General features: G+C 39.9%; 1 protein-coding gene across 7 annotated transcripts in view; it reads left to right on the top strand.

The window, feature by feature from the left end:
* adgrv1 (adhesion G protein-coupled receptor V1) overlaps positions 1-20,056 on the top strand; it is a 524,573-nt gene that overhangs the window by 10,801 nt on the left and 493,716 nt on the right. For all 7 annotated transcript variants that reach the window (XR_013886686.1, XM_080189140.1, XM_080189139.1 and 4 more), the window contains exons 3-4: positions 8,221-8,370; positions 16,213-16,308. Coding sequence is in view for 6 of the 7 variants with exons in the window: in XM_080189140.1 (XP_080045266.1) it covers positions 8,221-8,370; positions 16,213-16,308 (246 nt within the window). In the remaining variant the exon portion in view is untranslated. The remainder of the gene's footprint in view (positions 1-8,220; positions 8,371-16,212; positions 16,309-20,056) is intronic.

Here is a 20,056-nt window from a genome sequence, read left to right as displayed (position 1 = left end):
AGGGTGGCCAAATTTGCTGATAGAATCAGTAAGAAAGCAAGTTGTGAAGAGGATACTATGTGCTAGATTCTCACATTGTTGGGAAGACTCCATTGGCCTTTAGAAATGTTGGACAGGACCCAGAGGTGGAAGTCCAGTCCCAATTTCTGACAGGTCCAGCTTTTGCCAGTAGGAAAAAACGGGCAGGGTGTGACTCACACAGACAGGAACCCTGAAATCAGCAGGACCAATTGATCTGTTCAGTTTAAACAGACCATATTTTGGTTGTTGTAAACATTTTAACAATTGATGGAGTTGAAATAAATATTCTTGAGATCTATTTAAGTGCCACAATTTCAAGTTTTTTTTAAATGCCTTGCTCTTTAAACATTAAAAATACAGGCTGGAACTGTTCCTGCTGAATAAAAAAAATCTTGTGAACTGCTTTGATTGACTAGCCATCTGATGTAGGTTAGAAAGAAAATTAGCATTTAATGTGCAGTTTCAATAGAGTTATTTGCTGGTGTTTACCGAGAGGGCTATTATGTTGTAAGTTATGTTTATTTAGTAGTGTCACAAGTAGGCTTACATTAACACCGCAGTGAAGTTACTGTGAAAATCCCCGAGTCGCCACAATCTGGCACCTGTTTGGGCACACTGAGGGAGAATTTAGCATGAACAATGCACCTAACCAGCACATCTTTTCAACTGTGGGAGGAAACCAAGTCATTATGAATGCTATCAAGTATGTACGAGTGGGAGCTACACCAGGATTTTTGTTTATATTTTGTGAAGGGTGAAGGCTAGAGGGCCTGTAATGCATCTAGGATGAAGTTTCAGAGAATTAAGGTGGGCCTTTTAACCAGCTTGCTTTGGCACTTACCCTCATCTGTGACTACCTACGCTCTGCCTCCAGGGTCAGCTGGAAGAATGTGGAATTAAGGCCACGATCCGATCAACCATAATCTTATTGAATCATTGAGCAGGATTGAGCAGCCAAATGGCCTATTGTTGCTCCTATTTATTCTGTAAATTTTAGTGCCGATTCCCTACTGGATGATTGTAGCACCCAACATTGTGAATTGTGGTATTTGTCATCAGTATCATTGTTGCAGAAAATTCTGGTCCAAAGTTGCTCTTTTCATGGTTTTTCACCTTGGCCCTTAACATTTTAACTGATAACCAGTAAAGAAGTAAGTATGGGTAAGCTGCAATATAAAAAAAAATCCGTTTTACCATTTTACCAACAAATTCACCAAAGTTTAGGTACACATGCGGATACCTTGCACAGGTGAAGATTGAATGCACAGGGAACAGAATGGTCTGCTTCCATGCCTATAATTTCTATGATTCTATGTCCAATGATGGTGTTTATTGCTCTTTTTTTAAGTAAAGTTTATTTATTAGTCACAAGTAGGCTTACATTAACATGCAGTGAAGTTACTGTAAAAGTCCCCTAGTCGCCGCACTATGGTGCCTGTTTGGGCACACTGAGGGAGAATTTGGCATGGCCAGTGCACCTAACCAGCATGTCTTTGGACTGTGGGAGGAAACCAGAGCACCCGGAGGTGTGTTACCACCATGCCACCTCATTATTTATTAATCAAAAATACAATTAGCTACAACCAGATTCCCAATTAGCTGTGAGCGGTTTAAACTAAATAAATACAAAAAAATGCTGCAAAAACTCATCAGCTCTGACAACATTTATGAAGGGAGAAAACAGAATTTAAATGGAGGGATTTTTCAGTTGCTCCCACCCCAAAACTGGAAAATCCTGCCTGAGGTCAATGACGTTTGCATAGTTTGCACCCTCCACCCGCTATGATTCCCCCAACATTTCTGACCAGTTGACAGAACAGATGAAAGATCTCATGAAAGCACCTTATCTAAAATGTTAGCTCCACAGATGCTGCCAGATCTGTTGAGTATTTCCAGCATTCCCTTGTTTTATTTTCAACAGCTGCAGTATTTCCGCATCTGGATTATTAGCCGCAGTGGCTTGTGGCTGATATAATGTACAATATTACACTGAGGACTGGAGGTCAGTAATAACTTTGGTGACAGATGAACAAGAGTCTGTGTGGAATGTGGGATTTTGGCAAGTTGGAATTTTAGAAAAGTGTGAAGGGTAATAGAGAAGTCAGAGAAAAGCTCAGCGGAGAAAAGCTTTTATCATAGTTCCAGCAATTTTGGGATGATGTAAGTGCAGAGATAGGCAATGCTTAAGAGATAAAGTAGGTAATACTCATCATTGAGTTTGCAATTAAGCTTGGAGTTGGACAAGATACTAAAAACACTTGGGTTGTACCCCATGGGGCGAGTTCTGGTGGGGAACATCTGGGAAGGGAATTGGATTAGCATCCGGGCTCTCAATTCTCAGGTGGGGGCGAAGCATGTTGATTTTAGTCCTGTCAGTGTTGGACTATCAGAAATTCTGGTCATTCACAGCTTCATATCAGATGGACAGAATTGCAGCACCAACAGATTTTTATGTTTCTTTGGATTAACATTGTAATGTAATTCCTGTATATCTTGCTTTCACAGATGTGATTGGCACCACATTTAATTTATTGTTCTCATAATTTTTATAAGTAAATTAAATACCTGAAAACTGTATGGCAAAGTTTCACACAGCTGTGATGGTAGTAAGCCTTTAAGACATTCATTTTAATCATGTTTCTCTGCAGGATGTTTTGTCAGCACTGTGTTGTCTATAGCCCATGTCTTTTATTGTCGCTGAAGCAGTATAATTGATATCAGGTTGATTTTAATCTGAAGTAATGCAGTGTTCTGCAGTTTCAATGGTCCTTTGGGATTGCTGAGTAGCCCTAGATTTGGGGATAATTGACAGGTCAGGGGATGTGCCTGGGGACAGCTGTTTTTCACAGAGCATTCTAAGTCTTAGTTTTGTATTCAATTGCTGCCAGAAGCTGGTAGAAGAAAGTTGTGTCTCTCTATTTCTCTCTCTCCAGAGGCTTTCTTAAAGTCCCAAAACTGGGAGCCTCGGCGATTTGATTCAACATTTAAATGATCAATTCATATAGGAATTGAAAGCTGCAAATCCAGCATCATGTGAACATACTCGCTTTAGTGCTAACTTAGTCTGGAGAAGGGTGTTTATTTCTGGGGATTGCTTTACATTGGGAAAACATAGATAGCTAGCTGTTAAGAATTAGACTGTGTCATGTTCAAGTCTTGTAATTAGTAAAATTAGGTTAGAGGGTCATTAGTTTGGTTCCACTGGTCGGTGCAACATCGAGGGCCGAAGGGCCTGTACTGCGCTGTAATGTTCTATGTTCTATGTTCTAAAAGTTATGCTAATTCTTTTTGTTATATTGTAACTGTGTTCTTAAATCAACTTAGTTTGATAAAAGCTTCCTTGAATCATACCTTGAGTGAACCACCTTATGCTCACTCAAGCAAAAAGCAAATGTAATACATAGGGTCTAGGCTAACTTCACAAAACACCTTGGAGTTTCTGGCTTGGGTCATAAATTGCATTCAATCACCTTCCCCTGGTGGTTAATGTGGTGATATTCAACTTGAACTTTCTGGTTTGTTGGTTGGATTTGACCTTCCCATTGGCTTTGTGCTCTGACCTGTCTCCCATTTTAGAATGGGCGGGTGAGACATCAGGCAGCCCACCCACCCTTTGGCCTATTAAGGCCTTTAAGTGGCCAATTAGTAGATTGGCCACTTAAATTGGCCACCTAAGTGTCTCATTCTGCCTCTGTCATTATTTATCCATGGTAAATAGTGAGGCCTTCACCAGTTGATAAGCCAGGCAGCTTTTACTCCATGGATTGCAGTTGGATGACTGACGGTTCTTCTTCAGCTGGGGTGGGGAAGCAGGGAATAAGGTACAAGAGCTCTTTAAGGATCAAGATAAGTCTACTTACTGTTCATGTACTTCTAAAACTCAAAACCAAGAATGTGATCAGAACAAGACAATAGAAACGTCTTATATAGTAACTATAGTGCAGTTAAATATCTTAAAGTCCAGGAGTGTTATCAAATTAAATTTGACTGAACTCTAGAAAGAGATATTAGGGCCTATAAGTAAAAGCTTTGTTAAAGAGGTTCGTTATAAGGAGCCTCTTAAAAGAGAAAACAGAGGCTCAGTTTTAGGGAAAGAATTACAATACTTAGGGCCTTGGCAACTGAAGACCAACGATGGGGAATAAAAATCTGAGATGTTTAAGAGGAATTATGATCCTGCACAGCATTCCCAAGATCTTGACCAATAATTTAGACAAAATTAGAAACTCAGGACACTAGCTAAGTGAACATAGCCACAAGACTCAATGGGGTTTGAACAAACACAACTAAACCTGACTATACAAGGTACTAAAGATGAAACAAATTACACTATCTATCTTGTATTAATGCTGAATATTAGGATATAAAGTACATTTAAGATAACAGGCACACTGTGGATGAACATGCCATACTGCACAATAATTGGCAGATGTGACGAAGAAAGATTCCATGGATTTCTGAAAAAGCCACTCAGACATCAGTAAACACTAAGAGTTAGCTAACCTCACTGAAAAACTGAAACTTGTTGGGCTTTGCATCCTACCCTGAGGAATTCTGGTTAGTGTTCTAGAGGCATAGCAGCTTCCTGCTGCTGGCATGCACAGTAGCCTGCTCAGCGCTATGCTGCCAGCCTCTCCACGCCCCTCCCCCTGAAGTTTAATGATATTCACACTGGTGGCTTCTGCAGTGCACAGAGTGTGAGAGGTTCTTCTCTGAACTCCCACTGAAAAACCAATGTGAATTACTCCAATTTTCACACAAATTCGACACTGAGAATATTTTTGGGAGAATTCCGCCTAAAGAGTTCCATCCAAGCAAATTCTGTGACCATTTGAACCAATTGGAAAAGGAATTCAACAATTGATTTCAGGAGATAGACAAGATATAACAACTCATTATGTTTGTCTCAAATCCTTTTCGCACACTCTCCTTTCTTTCCATATGTACGGTATGCTTTGTTTATATAGTGCGCAAGAAATTCTGTATACTCATACAGGCAACAATAATAAATTAAATCAAAACATTGGAGAACTGACAGCAAAATTTCAACAGGCGTTTGAAGAAAGCAGTGGATTTTACATGGAAATCATCACTGTGCAAAATGCCAGAGCTGAAAGTTAGGTCCAGGAGCAAAGACTTAGAGTCTTATAAGCAGAAGTATCCCCTTCTGACATCATGAACACTCAAAGTGAAGACCTACTTTGGTTCCATATATGTGAGATGGATTTTTTTCCCCAAGTGAAAATGAAGTCCATTGCATTGCATTGTCTCAAGATGTCCATCCCCTGAATTGTATGAAACTGGATATCTCAAACTATGACCGAGACTTCACATCCCTCACACACTGTGTGCAAGCACAGGTGTCACAGTGTACATTTTTGGGGTTTTTAGTAAAGTTGAATTTTTAGAAGTAGATTGTGTGCTGCATTTAGATTCTATAGGTGAAATTGATTGGAAACTATTGTATTAATGGAAGTGATGCAAATGGCTCAACCACAGAACATCACAAAATGAGCAAGCACTAAAAATTTAAATTTGTTATGTATTGTCCAAAGATGTGCGGGTTAGATGGATTGGCCATTCTAAATTGCCCCTTTGTGTTGGGGGACTAACTAGGGTAAATGCATGGTGTTATGGGAATAGGGCCTGGGTGGGATTGTGGTTGTTGCAGACTCGATGGATTGAATGGCCTCCTTCTGCTCTATAGGATTCCATTATAATCATCTAACAAGATCTAGTCCTGAAAAGTTCTGTCAGTTCAGTTCAAGTGCAAATCCATACTTGAACTGTAGCATTTATGTAAACTGTTGACACATTCAGGATGACATACACTTGGACTGTTTGAGTGGGACATTTAACTTTTAAAGGATTTGAAACGGATCAGCCATTCTTTGTATATTCTGTCCAGTATTCCTTTTCATTAACTTTGTTTCAAAGACAAAATGGACATGTGGCACATGTGAGTTAGGCTTTCCCTCGTAACTTATTCACATTTGTGAAAACCTTGGTCATAAGAAACCAGAAGACCATAAGACATAGGAGCAGAATTAGGCCAGTCGGCCCACTGAGTCTGTTCTGCCATTCAATCATGGCTGTTTTTTTCTCATCCCCAGTCTCCTGCCTTTTCCCCATAACATCTGACCCCCTTATTAATCAAGAACCTATCTATCTCTGCCTTAAAGACACTCAGTGACCTGGCCTCCACAGCCTTCTGCAGCAAAGAATTCCACAGATTCACCACTCTCTGGCTGAAGAAATTCCTCTTCATCTCTGTTTTAAAAGATCGTCCCTTTTGCCTGAGGTTGTGCCCTCTAGTTCTAGTTTTTCCTACTAGTGGAAACATTGTCTCCACATCCACTCCATCCAGGCCTAACAGTATTCTATAAGTTTCAATAAGATCCCCCCTTATTTTTCTAAACTCCAGTAAGTACAGACCCAGAGACCTCAACCATTCCTCATATGACAAACTCTTCATTCCAGGGGTCATTTTTGTGAACCTCCTCTGGACACTTTCCAAGGCCAGCACACCCTCCCTTAGCTATGGGGCCCAAAACTGTTCACAATACTCCAAACGGGGTCTGACCAGAACTTATACAGCCTCAGAACTACATCCCTGCTCTTGTATTCTAGCCCTCTTGACATGAATGCTAACATTGCATTTGCCTTCCTTGCTGACGACTGAGTCTGCATGTTAACCTTAAGAGAATCTTGAAGAATGACTCCCAAGTCCCTTTGTGTTTCCAATTTCCTAATTTAGAAGAGCATATATATACCTATTTGTACAGGATCACCTTTTTGATTCAAGAAATAAGCTTATTGAATTTCTGCCATAAAATAAGACAAAAATGAATATTTTAAAAGATGAGAAAATTTCTTTCCAAATGTATGTAGAATTATTTGTCATTGAAGTGCCATGAAGGTTGAATTTGAATAATATTTTTAATTCACAAATTCACAAAGTGTTGGTAAATTATTTAGTGCCATTGGACCTTAATTAAAACAGTCATTTACTTTTGACACTGTTGTGCCATTTTGTCAGTGTAAGGGATCAAATGACAAGTTTACAGTCGATAATACTGTATATGATATAGACTTATACATTTTATTTGCAAAAACCTTACATGTTAGGAAGAAACAGAAATATGGAAATTATTAGTTTGACCATTATAGATCTTTATTTAGCTGGTGATTGCTGTTTGGTATATTAACCGGCTGATACAACATTCCTGCAAACTATTCTAAAAGTATTTGTCTATTATCCATTGTTCAATACTACTTATTGCTGTAATTTAAACTGGGGGTAAGATACACCTTTATGTGAATGATTACTCACTAATCCAGTTGAAGGTCATGAATCATAATATAAGAAGGTTCCTTATATTCATGGAGAAGTATCTGTTAATATCCTCTCCATTACCAACTACTTCTATTTACATAAAGTTGCCTACCTCTGTCATTGCCTCAGTTCATCTGCTAAAATCCTCATTCATGCCTTTGTTCCCTCGAGACACAATTATTCTAATGCTCTCCTGGCCTTGAACCTTTTGGAATTCTTTCCCTTAAGATCCTGTGAAGTGATGTTTTATCCCCTTTAAAGTTGCAATATAAATGAAAGTTGTTGTTTCAAGAGGTGGCACAATAGTATAATTGGTAAACTGTGGAATTGTGTATGAGTTCATAATCACCAATACAGACTACTATTTTAGCTCCACCAACAAATATTGCTCCGCAAAGGGAAAATTAAACAAAACCAGACTGCACTATTCCATTTCCAATCAAACTGAAAGAGTTAAAAATGTCTCGACATAACTTGTTGAAAGATTTTTTTTCTACAGCAGAACCAGTTACTGATAAAGTCTTCTGCGATATCTGCATCTATTTTGTTAATGAGCCACACCATTTAAACCAATTTGAAATGAATAATTTCAATGAAAATAAGTAATATTGATGTAATTACAGTCCTACCCTTTGTATTTGATGACATTTGAAGCAATAATTGTTTTTTTGAAAAAAAGATTTAAAGTTATGTTGAGTAGAACTTGCATAGCAATTGTTGATCTAATCATTTTTGGAAGCAAAGAAGTTAGATTTGGGTTAGCATTTCTGTGCCGATCAAAGGTCCCTGAAAACTTTCCTGAATGTGATTTTGAAAGCATGCAAAATGATACAAGTTCATGTACTCTTTACGAATCTTCTCAGCTTCAAGGGGAAGATACTGGCGATTTTGAGGACACATCTGCAGCAGCCCTATTACTGACAACAGAAACCAACAAAACCGTGTATGTTGCAGTTAAGGACGATGATTTTCCAGAAGCAGATGAAACTTTTGTATTTTACCTAAGGCTGCAGGTAACTTTATTTTCTTATTAAATCCTTTTCAAGTTAAATGGGACAATTCCACATGAGGGCAAATACTTCATAAAATATCGACCATGTGTTTAAGTTGTAAGTATTACAGGTACAAACAAGTTAACATGATATAGTAAGAGAAACTGGGTGCCAGTGATGCATATCACTATTGCAAAGATAAATTTGTCCTCTCAGCGTAATCAGTTTACATTTTGATTTTGAAATGAACAAACAAAAATTGACTAAACTGGAAAGTAAAAATAAGGACATTAGAAATGCTCAGAGGGTCCTCACCAAATACATTAGCCTTTATGAGTGGAATCCTCTGCACTTGTCTCTACCACAACAGTGGGATCATTTGCAGGTCAAGAACACAATTTACTAATTGGTGAGCTTTGCCAAGAGTCTGGCAAAACTTTCCCACAATTTGTCAGACCAATGTGTATCTCTCCAGATGCACAGCCAAGTTTTGAGGCCAGATCTTGAGCCACTCTGGAAATATCCTTAGAATATACTTTGCACATTCAGCCATTCCACTGTTTACAGACAACTGACATCCCCATTCCAGCAACAATCAACCACACTCACCCACAGCTTATTGCTTCTCCCACCTATGCCTCAGCGTCACACATAGGGAGCATGTGGTTATTGGGTGGCACCTTGATGGGGCACCCCACAATCTGACTTGCACAACATTCTTCTCCATCGTGCTTCTTGGAACAATACTCTTTGCACTTTGCATGTGCATCTACCGCACTAGGAAAAGGAGTCTTGTTTCAGGAGACTGCAGGTATCAGCTGCAACTTGTCTAAGAGCCTGAGTTCCGGTGCATATACACGTCAAGAGAATTGATCATCTGCCTGTGGATGTGTTGGCTGTCTCGCTTTCTTCCAGGTGAATCTTGATGCCCATCCCATTTACTGTGGATGTGAGATTGAAGAGGTGGCAGCTAGTGCTGCTTCTGGTGTTGCTTATGTGATTGGAGATTGTGGTGTGGACTCTGATCCTGCCCCCTACGGAGTTGCAAATTGGAGTTCTATAAACTGCTCCCATGGCGTGGCAGCAGAAGAGTACAGCTGGAGAGGACTGATGTCTTAGAGAGGTGAAGAGCCTGCCATAAAATTGACAATCACTTGTCAAACAGTGCTGGAATTCTCTGAGAGAAGAAGTGCTTTGAATGGTAGCTTTTCATCTGTTCAACAAATGCTGCTTAGTTGTGGAATCTCATCTAATGTTAGTTGTTATGTTCTGTGTCTTGCAAGCAAAGCTGGTTGACTATGGTCTGTATTCTGTCTATTGCAAACAGCCAGAAATGTCCAACATAGTGCAATTTCCACCAGGTGGTTCGGTGCGATCCTGTTTGCAATCCACTCACACTGAGATATTTCTTTGGAGGTTATGGTGATTTGCACCATGAATGAGATGAGTGGGACCTAAAGACACTGGCAAAGCTGGCTCCTCAAAGATTGGAGCACTCTTTGTAAGATTTGGTACTGCCAAGGGGCAGTGCCAGGGCACAGTCCAGCCATGTCCCCGACCACCCAAGGGCTACAATGGCCTCTGAGCCCCCCGGCATGGTCATCACATCTGGTCTCCATTTTTGGAGGCCAGCAGTGATTCCTGTTGGCTTCATGTTGTGCTAATGGGTGAGAGAATTAAAGGAGCCAGATGAATTTGTCTGAAAGCCAATTCTAAATAACTAAATTAGAATTTAAATATGCTAACTGGGGACATGAACCAGGTTCCATAGCTGGCTAGGGATGGAGAGAATCTCAAAATGAGATTGCCCATTACAAATCCCATAATGGCCCTCAGTGAAAGTCTCCAACCCTGATGGGAATTCAGCTTGCCCAAACAGGGCCAGAGAATCAACCCCCATGCAGTTTGGTACAGTCCTCCTGTAATTGGGTCATGCAGCACACGTACTCAGCATTGTTCTGGCACTGAAGTTCATATACCATATTACTCTTTTATTTATAGATATTTGAAGTTTACAACATGGGAACAATCCCTTTGGCCCAACTTGTCATGCCGTCCTTTTTTAAACCCCTAAACTAGTCCCAATTGCCTGCATTTGGTCCATGTCCCTCTATACCCATCTTACCCATGTAACTATCTAAGTGCTTTCTAAAAGACAAAATTGTACCCGCCTCTACTACTATCTCTGGCAGCTTGTTCCAGACACTCACCACCCTCTGTGTGAAAAAATTGCCCCTCTGGACCCTTTTGTATCTCTCTCTTCTCACCTTGAACCTATACTCTCTAGTTTTAGACTCCCCCACCCCTGGGAAATGATATTGACTAGCTAATCAATGCCCATCGTTACTTTATAGACCTCGATAAGATCACCCCAAAGCCTCCTACACTCCAGAGAAAAATGTCCCAGTCTATCCAGTCTCTCCTTATAACTCAAACCATCAAATCCCAGTAGCATCCTAGTAAATCTTTTCTGCACTCTTTCTAGTTTAAAACATCCATTCTATAATAGGCTAACCAGAACTGCGCACAGCATCCCAAGTGTGGCCTTGCCAATGTCTTGTACAACTTCAACAAAATATTCTAACTCCTGTATTCTATCTTCTGACCAATGAAACCAAGCATGCCGAATGCCTTCTTCACCATTCTATCCACCTGTGACTCCACTTTCAAGGAGCTATGAACCTGTACCCGAGATCTCTTTATTCTATAACTCTACCCAATGCCCCACCATTAACTGAGTAAGTCCTGCCCTGGTTCAATCTACCAAACTGAGTTAAGAACATAAGAACATAAGAAATAGGAGCAGGAGTAGGCCATCTAGCCCTTCGAGCCTGCCCCACCATTCAATAAGATCATGGCTGATCTGAAGTGGCACAGTTCCACTTTCCCGCTTTCTCCCCATAACCCTTAATTCCCTTGCCTACCAAAAACCTATCGACCCGTGTCTTAAATATATTTAGCGAGGTAGCCTCCACCACTTCAACAGGCAGAGAATTCCAGAGATTCACCACCGTTTGAGTGAAGAAGTTCCTCCTCAACTCCGTTCTAAACTGCCCCCCCCCCCCCTTATCTTGAGGCTGTGCCCTCTAGTCCTGCTGCCCTTTCTGAGTGGGAAGAATCTCTCTACCTCTACCCTATCCATCCCTTTCATTACCTTATACGTCTCTATAAGATCCCCCCTCATCCTTCTAAACTCCAACGAGTACAAACCCAGTCTATTTAGTCTTTCTTCATAGTCCAACCCCCTCATCTCCGGTATCAGCCTAGAGAACCTCCTCTGCACTCCTTCCAAGGCCAAAATATCCTTGCGCAAATGCGGCAACCAAAACTGCACACAGTACTCCAGCTGTGGCCTTGCCAGTGCCCTGTACAATTGCAGCAAGACCCCCCTGCTTTTATATTCTATCCCCCTCGCTATAAAGGCCAGCATCCCATTTGCCTTCCTGATCACCTGCTGCACCTGCAGACTGGGTTTTTGCGACTCATGCACAAGGACCCCCAGGTCCCTTTGCACCGTAGCATGCTGCAGCTTTTCGCCCTTTAAATAGTAATCCCTCCTACTATTATTCCTGCCAAAGTGGAAGGGTTACCTCGCATTTATCTAAATAAAACTCCATTCGCTTTTCGTCAGACCACTGGCCCAATTGATCAAGATCCCATTGCAATCCTAGATAACTTTCTTCACTGTTGACTATACTGCCAATCTTGGTGTCATCTGCAAGCTTACTAGCTATGCCTATTAAATTCTCATCCAAATCAATGATATAAATGATAAATAACAGTGGACACAGCACCAATCCCTGAGGCACACTGCTGATCACACGCCTCCAGTTTGAAAAATACCCCTCTACAACGACCCTCTGGCTTTTGTCATCAAGCCAATTTTGTATCTGTTTGGTTACCTCTCCCTGGATCCCATGAGATTTAACCTTATGCAACAACCTACCATGCGGTACCTTGTCAAAGGCCTTGCTAAAGTCCATGTAGACGACATCAACTGCACTGCCCCCATCTACCTTCTTGGTTACCCCTTCAAAAAAACTTTATGAAACATGATTTTCCACTCACAAAGCCATGCCGACTGTCCCTGAACAGTGCTTGCATCTCTAAATGCCTGTAGATCCTATCTCTCAAAATACCTTCGAACAATTTACCCGCAACAGACGTGAGGCTCACCGGTCTGTAGTTCCCAGGCTTTTCCCTGTAGCCTTTCTTAAACAAAGGCTCAACATTTGCCACCCTCCAATCTTCAGGCACCTCACCTGTGACTATCAACGATTCAAATATCTCTGTTAGGGGACCTGTGATTTCCTCCCTAGCCTCCCATGATGTCCTGGAATACACTTCATCAGGTTCCAGGATTTATCTACCTTGATGCACTTTAAGATTTCCAGCACCTTATTTGTTATGGATCTCACCCATCTCTTGTGGATCTGCACATAGATGACCTTGTTGATCTTTAAGAGGTTCTACTCTCTCCCTAGTTAGTCTTACGTATTTGTTGAAGCTTTTTGGATTCTCCTCTGCTTTATCTGCCAGAACAATCGCATGTCCCCTTTTTGTCCTACTGATTTGTCTCTGAACCCTGCATCCTCCATACTCTTCAAGGGATCCCAGCTTCCTATGCATCCATATGCTTCCTCCTTCTTCTTGACCAGGGCATCAATGTCCCGAGTCATCCAGGGTTTACCATTTCTACCAGCCTTGCTCTTCACTCTAAGAGGAATGTGCTTACCCTGATCTCTGGTTAACACACTTTTGAAAACCCCCCACTTACCAAGTAATAAGAGTGTCTTTTTAGCTTGTTGATTGCATTCTGCTAATGGAAAATAACACTTGTGTTGCTATTGCATAGTGACAGTGTGAAACTACTATTGCTCAAATTCTACACCCCACCAGAGTGTATTTGAGATAAACTGGGCACATTTCAAGTCTGAAAGTGGTACGGTTAGGCTCATTCATGAGTATGTGTAATACACAACGAGCAATTATCTTATCGGGATAACCTTTATTCCACAAATTGGATTTGAAGTGCTCTCTTTTGGCATTAAGCTGGAATGGTGGGCAAACATTTCTGACATTGCGGATGAGGGCAATAGCATGTAGAGTTGTCGGACCTCAATGTATATATTGACCAGTGAAGGGATACTTGTAGAACATAGTAGTGCATAACCTATACATGGATTTCACAGTGCTCAAGCTCTTCAATATGCGTTGCCAACATTTACTGCTTATATGGTTATTGTGGATCACATAGGTGTCCACTATTTTTCACATGCTACAGCTGCAACACGTCATCAACATGCCACACATGTTGTGTTGTATTTAATTAAGGTTTCAAAATTTAAAATCTCACTCAATGAACATTTGTACAGTAATTATACTAGTCAAGTTATAAATTTAATACTGTACTTATATCTATATGGTTGTAATTTAAACACAGCTCCAGTTTGGAGGAAGAGAGTGTAGAATTCACCAACCAGTCACTTACCTGTTCATTTAATCAATGTCCGAAGCCATTGAAAATATGTGAAGCTATTATTATAGGGCTAAATGGCACAGATTCAAAACGATTGGCAAAAGGAGTAATATTAGTGTGAGGAAAAGACTTTTTTCATTCAGGGAATGGTTGGAGTCTGGAACAAACTTCCTGAGAAGTTGGTGGAAACAGGTTAAGTCGAGACATTGAAAAAGGAATTGGATTGCTATATGAAAAGGAAGAGTGTGCAATGATACGCGGATAAGGCAGGGCTGTGGTACTAGGTCGAATGCTCTTTCAGAGAGCCACTACAGCCTCGATGAATCAAATGGTCTTCCTCTGCACTGTAAAGCTTCTGTGAGTCTGCAATCTCTGTTTTAAATGGTCATTTTCTTCATTATTATTATTCCATTGTGTTCTGAGAATTTAAAAACTCATTCACTTTAATCTGCCAGCCTAAATCTAATTTAAATTACAACTGCAGGTAGTTCAAAGCGGAGGCTAATTCATTCATGATGGAGGTAAAAATTGAATAATGTGCTGTGTGAACAGTAAGATGCTAAGGACATTGCTATGGAAACTGCTCATAATAGACTCCTGTGTGGGGCGTATGAAGTTCTGACTTAAGATCAAGTGATTATGAGTCTGAAACTGTGTGCAGCACAATATTTATCACATTTCTTTTAGAGCTTCAGAAAATATTGAGTACTTAGGAGTGAATAATACAAACATCAGAGCTTTAACACTGCATCCAGTTGAGCACAGGCTGAATGAATCAGAATAGTTTACCATTGGTAATTTGGAGGAAAGAGTAAAATTAAACATTTGGCTATTTATATCTGTGTCTTTATTTACATCGATGTCCCTTTTAATGCGCATGTTAAAATCAGTAATTCCACAGTCTGCAAAGTATTTTATGAAATTGAGGATTTTGATGTTCGTATACTTGTGATAGATGCTTTCAAAGAGTGATATAGAGGTCATCAACTTAATTAAACTGAATTTAAACATTATTCTTTTTGCAAAAATCAATATATCAGCCATTGCTAGATTCAATTTTTCTGTTATGCGGATATTTCAATTTTTAAAAATTTGTGGTGTTTAAAGTTGCTTCAAATTGACATAGTTTAAATGTAAAAACATTCCAACTTTCAAAACATTTAATTCTGACTTGCAATATTTTAATTGTAATTTTTGCCATATAAACTTTTTATCAGCCCACTGTGATTCATTATCCCTACCTCTAATTCTTGTGAACTTGTGCACCATATTAATTTGCTAAGAAGCTAAAAGCTACCTTCCAGTGTTTTTGGATGCCTCTGTATCTTTTAATGACAAGAATCTAAAATTTACTGTAGATTTCAAATATTCATCTGATAAATAAGATCAGAATAGTTTTTCTTCTATAATTTAATTAATTTACTTTCTATTGTGTGGATGCAAATAATGTATCACCCATGAAAACAAATTTTGAATATGAAACCTTAATAATTCTCACTGCAGCATTGAAATGTTTCTTGTTTAATTTTTGCTTAGGTTCAATGTGAAGTATGATAATCATTAAGAATTTTAGAACAGTATTTCACAGACAAGCTTTAGTTAACACAATTCTGTACGTTACACTGATACATCCAGTTAAAAGAAAGATGTGTTCGATGCATTTATCTTCCCACAACCATTCATTTCACTGCATGAATCAAATTGGGGAGACCTTTGACCTGGAGCTGGGTATAGAATTCAGCTTTTTAACATTTAAGTCAAAGGATAATGTATAAAGGCAAAGGACTGAAAGGAAACTTTATTTTCAAATAGAACTGCATACTTTATACCTAGTTTCTTATTGCTATGGTGTCATTAACAGGTTGTCAAACCATGATAAATGAGTTTTGAAAGACCCCTTTATTAACATGGAGTCTTAATTAATCTGAGGTGCCCAAAGAATTTCTTTTCTGTAAAAGTTACAGATCATGACCAATTTACACTCTTGAACAAAACTATGATCTATCTGTTAATTACAGGAGTGTTCAGAAACTATGGGATTAAAAGTTTTTGCAAATGTATTTTTAGTTTTGACTATTAATTTTGCACTGAATGCTCCAAAAATTAAGTTGGAAGTGTGAAGTGTGCTTTAGCTAGGATGTTTATAGCCATTGTCATTGGGATTGTGTAATTTCCTTTATGTTTAATCATTGATTAAAGTTTTTGAAGACAAGCAAACAATTATTATTACATGCATAAAAACCTGTCTACCTAAAAAGAGTCTTCTATAACCAATCCAACTGGAATTATGCATTCAAAACCTATATATAAAAAGGAAACAACAATTGGACCTGTGACAAAATATTTTACTTAACGACAGTACTGCATTTTTCTGTTAACTGTAGGGTTCTTCTGCAAATGTGAAGCTTGGAATTCCCAATAATGCGACAATAACTATTCTGTCGAATGATAATGCGTTTGGAATTATATCTTTCAATATGGTAAGAATCTTTGTCCAGCAGGGTAGTTGTTTAGATATCTGAAATGTTTATGTTGCGGAAAATTAATGGATGGAAAGTTGTAGAGAACATGGACCTGAACTCCTTAAATATATTCACAGCAAGCGACAGGGGGAGGCAGCCTTCAGAATGTGACATTTTTAGATTGTTCCTATTATTTTTTAATCTTATGGTACAGCATAACGGCTTATTTCTTAACAGTGTCTGTTGGGCACACCCAGAATAATAAAGCTCTTTCAATTCTAAAGGTGTTAGAGCTTGATGATGTTGAAGAAATCAACATTGAGTGATATGTCAACAATACTCAGCTGAAAGAGCTGGGACAAGAAAGTAAACTTAAAATTCCAAAAGAAAGTCAAAGGGTCCTTCAACTGAACTGTGCCAAAGCAGGACAATAAAATAAGTGATCACACCAATTTTGTTGCTATGCATTTTTAATATTCTTTTACCATCCTGTTGCACAATACTGTGGAAATGGCACCTGACCTACAGGATGTTTTGCTATGTTAAATGTGGTATAAAATGTAAGCTGTTTGTGAAATTGAATTGTACTAAAAATCAGAATAGATGGGAGTTTATGCCCTTCTGCTTCACAGTCATGCCAGCTTTCTCAACTAACTAAAGTTTTTCACACAGGGGTGGCATGATGGCACAGTGGTTAGCGCCACTGCTTCAGAGCGCCAGGCACGGGGTTCAATTCCGGCCTTGGGTCACTGCCTGTGTGGAGTTGCACATTCTCCCCGTGTCTGCGTCAGTTTCCTCCGGATGCTCTGGTTTCCTCCCACAGTCCAAACATGTGCAGGTTAGGTTGATTGGCCATGCGAACTTGACCTTGGTGTTGGGGGATTAACAGGGTAAATATGAGAACTGAAGGAAATCGGGCCTGGATGAAATTGTGTTTTTGACTCAATGGGCAGAATGGGCTCCTTCTGCACTGTAGGGGTTCTATGATGAGTGCGTGGATCGCACTACCAGTGGAGGTGGTGGAAGCAGGCATGTTAGCAACATAAGAGCATAAGAAATAGGAGCAGGAGTAGGCCATCTAGCTCTTCGAGCCTGCTCCACCATTCAATAAGATCATGGCTAATCTGATAGTGGGTTCAGTTCCACTTACCCGCCTGCTCCCCATAACCCTTAATTCCCTTATTGGTTAAAAATCTATCTATCCGTGACTTAAACACATTTAACGAGGTAGCCTCTACTGCTTCATTGGGCAGAGAATTCCAAAGATTCACTACCTTCTGGGAGAAGTTCCTCCTCAACTCTGTTCCAAATTGACTCCCCCGTATTTTGAGGCTATGTCCCCTAGTTCTTGTTTCCATTGTAAGCGGAAATAACCTCGCTGCTTCCACCCTGTCTAGCTCCTTCATTATATTATATGTCTCTGTAAGATCTCCCCTCAACCTTCTAAACTCCAATGAGTACAGGCCCAGTCTACTCAATCTCTCCTCGTAAGCTAATCCCCTCATCTCTGGAATCAACCTGGTGAACGTTCTCTGTACCCCCTCCAAAGCTAATATATCCTTTCTTAAATAAGGGGACTAAAATTGAACACAGTACTCTGGGTGTTGCCTCACCACTACCTTGTACAATTACAGCACGTCCTCCCTGCTTTTATACTCCATCCCTCTCGCAATAAGGGCCAACATTCCATTCACCTTCTTGATTACCTGCTGCCCCTGCAGACTGAGTTTTTGTGATTCATGCACAAGGACCCCCAGGTCCCTCTGCACAGTTGCATGTTGTAATTTTTCACCATTTAAGTAATAGTCCATTTTACTATTATTCCTTCCAAAGTGGATAACCTCACACTTAGCAACATTATACTCCATCTGCCAGATCCTTGCCCACTCACTTAGCCTATTCAAATCTCTGCAGACTTTCTGTGTCCTCCACACAATTTGCTTTCCCACTCATCTTTGTGTCATCTGCAAACTTTGTTCCCCTACACTCGATCCCCTCCTGCAGATCGTCTATGTATATGGTAAATTGTTGAGGCCCCAGCACTGATCCCTGCGGCACGCCACCAGTCACTGATTGCCAACCGGAAAATCATCCATTTATTCCGACTTTCTGCTTTCTGTTAGATAGCCAATCCTCAATCCATGCTAACACTTTATCCCCAACTCCATGTACCTTTATCTTATGCAGCAACCTTTTGTGAGGCACCTTATGGAATGCCTTCTGTAAATCTAAATACATCACATCCACCGGTTCCCCTCTGTCAATCACACTTGTTATATCCTCATAAAATTCCAGTAGATTAGTCAAACATGACTTTCCCTTCATGAATCCATGCTGTGTCTTCTTGATTACCCATTCTTTTCCAGGTGTCCTGCTATTTCTTCCTTAATGATAGATTCCAGCATTTTCCCAACTATGGATGTTAAACTAACTGGCCTGTAGTTACCTGCCTTTTGTCCAGTTCCTTTTTAAAACAGTGGCATTACATGAGCTGTTTTCCAATCAGCTGGCATCTCTCCAGATTCCAGCAAATTTTGATACGTTACAGCTAATGCATTTGCTATTACTTCTGCCGTTCCTTTTAGTGCCCTGGGATGCATTCCATCCGGACCAGGGGACTTGTCTAGCTTTAGTCCCATTAGCCTACCCAGCGCTACCTCTTTAGTAATAGTGATCATTTTAAGGTCCTCACCCCCTACAGTCGCATGACCGTCAATTATTAGTATGCTATTTGTGTCTTCCACTGTGAAGACCGACACAAAAAATTTGTTTAAGGCCTCGGCTATTTCCCATAATTAAACCCCCCTTCTCATCTTCTAAGGGACCAACATTTATTTTAGCCACTCTTTTCTGTTTTATGTATTTGTAAAAACCTTTACTATCAGTTATTATATTTTGTGCTAGTTTACTTTCATAATATATCTTTCCTTTATTGCTTTCTTAGTAGTTCTTTGCTTTTTTTAAAAACTTTCCCAATCGTCAAGTTCCCCACTAATTTTGGCCATTCTGTATGCATTGGTGTTTAGTTTGATACTCTCCTTTATTTCTTTAGTTATCCATGGCCGGTGATCCCTTTTCTTACATTCCTTCTTTCTCACTGGAATATATTTTTGCTGAGTACTGAGAAAATTCTCCTTAAAAATCCTCCACTGTTCCTCAACTGTCCCACCAATTAATCTGTGTTCCCAGTCTACATTAGCCAACTCCACCTTCATCCTATTGTAATCCCCCTTGTTCAAGCAGAAGACACTGATTTGAGACCCTGCTTTCTCACCCTCCATCTGTATTAGAAATTCAACCATATTGTGATCACTCATTCCAAGAGGATCACTCACAATGAGATCATTAATTTTACCTGTCTCATTACACAGGACCAGATCCAAGATAGCTTGCTCCCTTGTAGATTCTGTAACATACTATGTGAGGAAACTATCTCAATAGCATTCTAAGAACTCTTCAAGAAAGTTCAAGACGTATCTGGATAGACACATGAATGGAAGGTTAACAGAGGGATAGTAACTGCATATGGGCAATAAGTAATGGGTCTAAGTAAGGATTCGGAGTTGGCACAGGTTTGGTGGGCTGAAGAGCCTGTTCCTGTGCTGTATTGTTCTTACATTAATGAATGGTCATGTATAATCCTTCACACTCCGTGTTTCAAATGATTCCATGACTGCATGGTTGACCAGCATCATAATGTCTGAGCGCAGTGGATTGCAATGTTAAAATAATTCTGCAGATCTAGTCATCGCCCAGTGCTCCACAT

Source organism: Carcharhinus amblyrhynchos, chromosome 5 (assembly GCF_965287045.1).
Source record: "Carcharhinus amblyrhynchos chromosome 5, sCarAmb.v2.hapA, whole genome shotgun sequence".
NCBI classification, from domain to species: Eukaryota; Metazoa; Chordata; class Chondrichthyes; order Carcharhiniformes; family Carcharhinidae; genus Carcharhinus; species Carcharhinus amblyrhynchos.
Note: the sequence above shows the minus strand (reverse complement) of the source record. Positions and strands in the feature narration are given on the sequence as shown.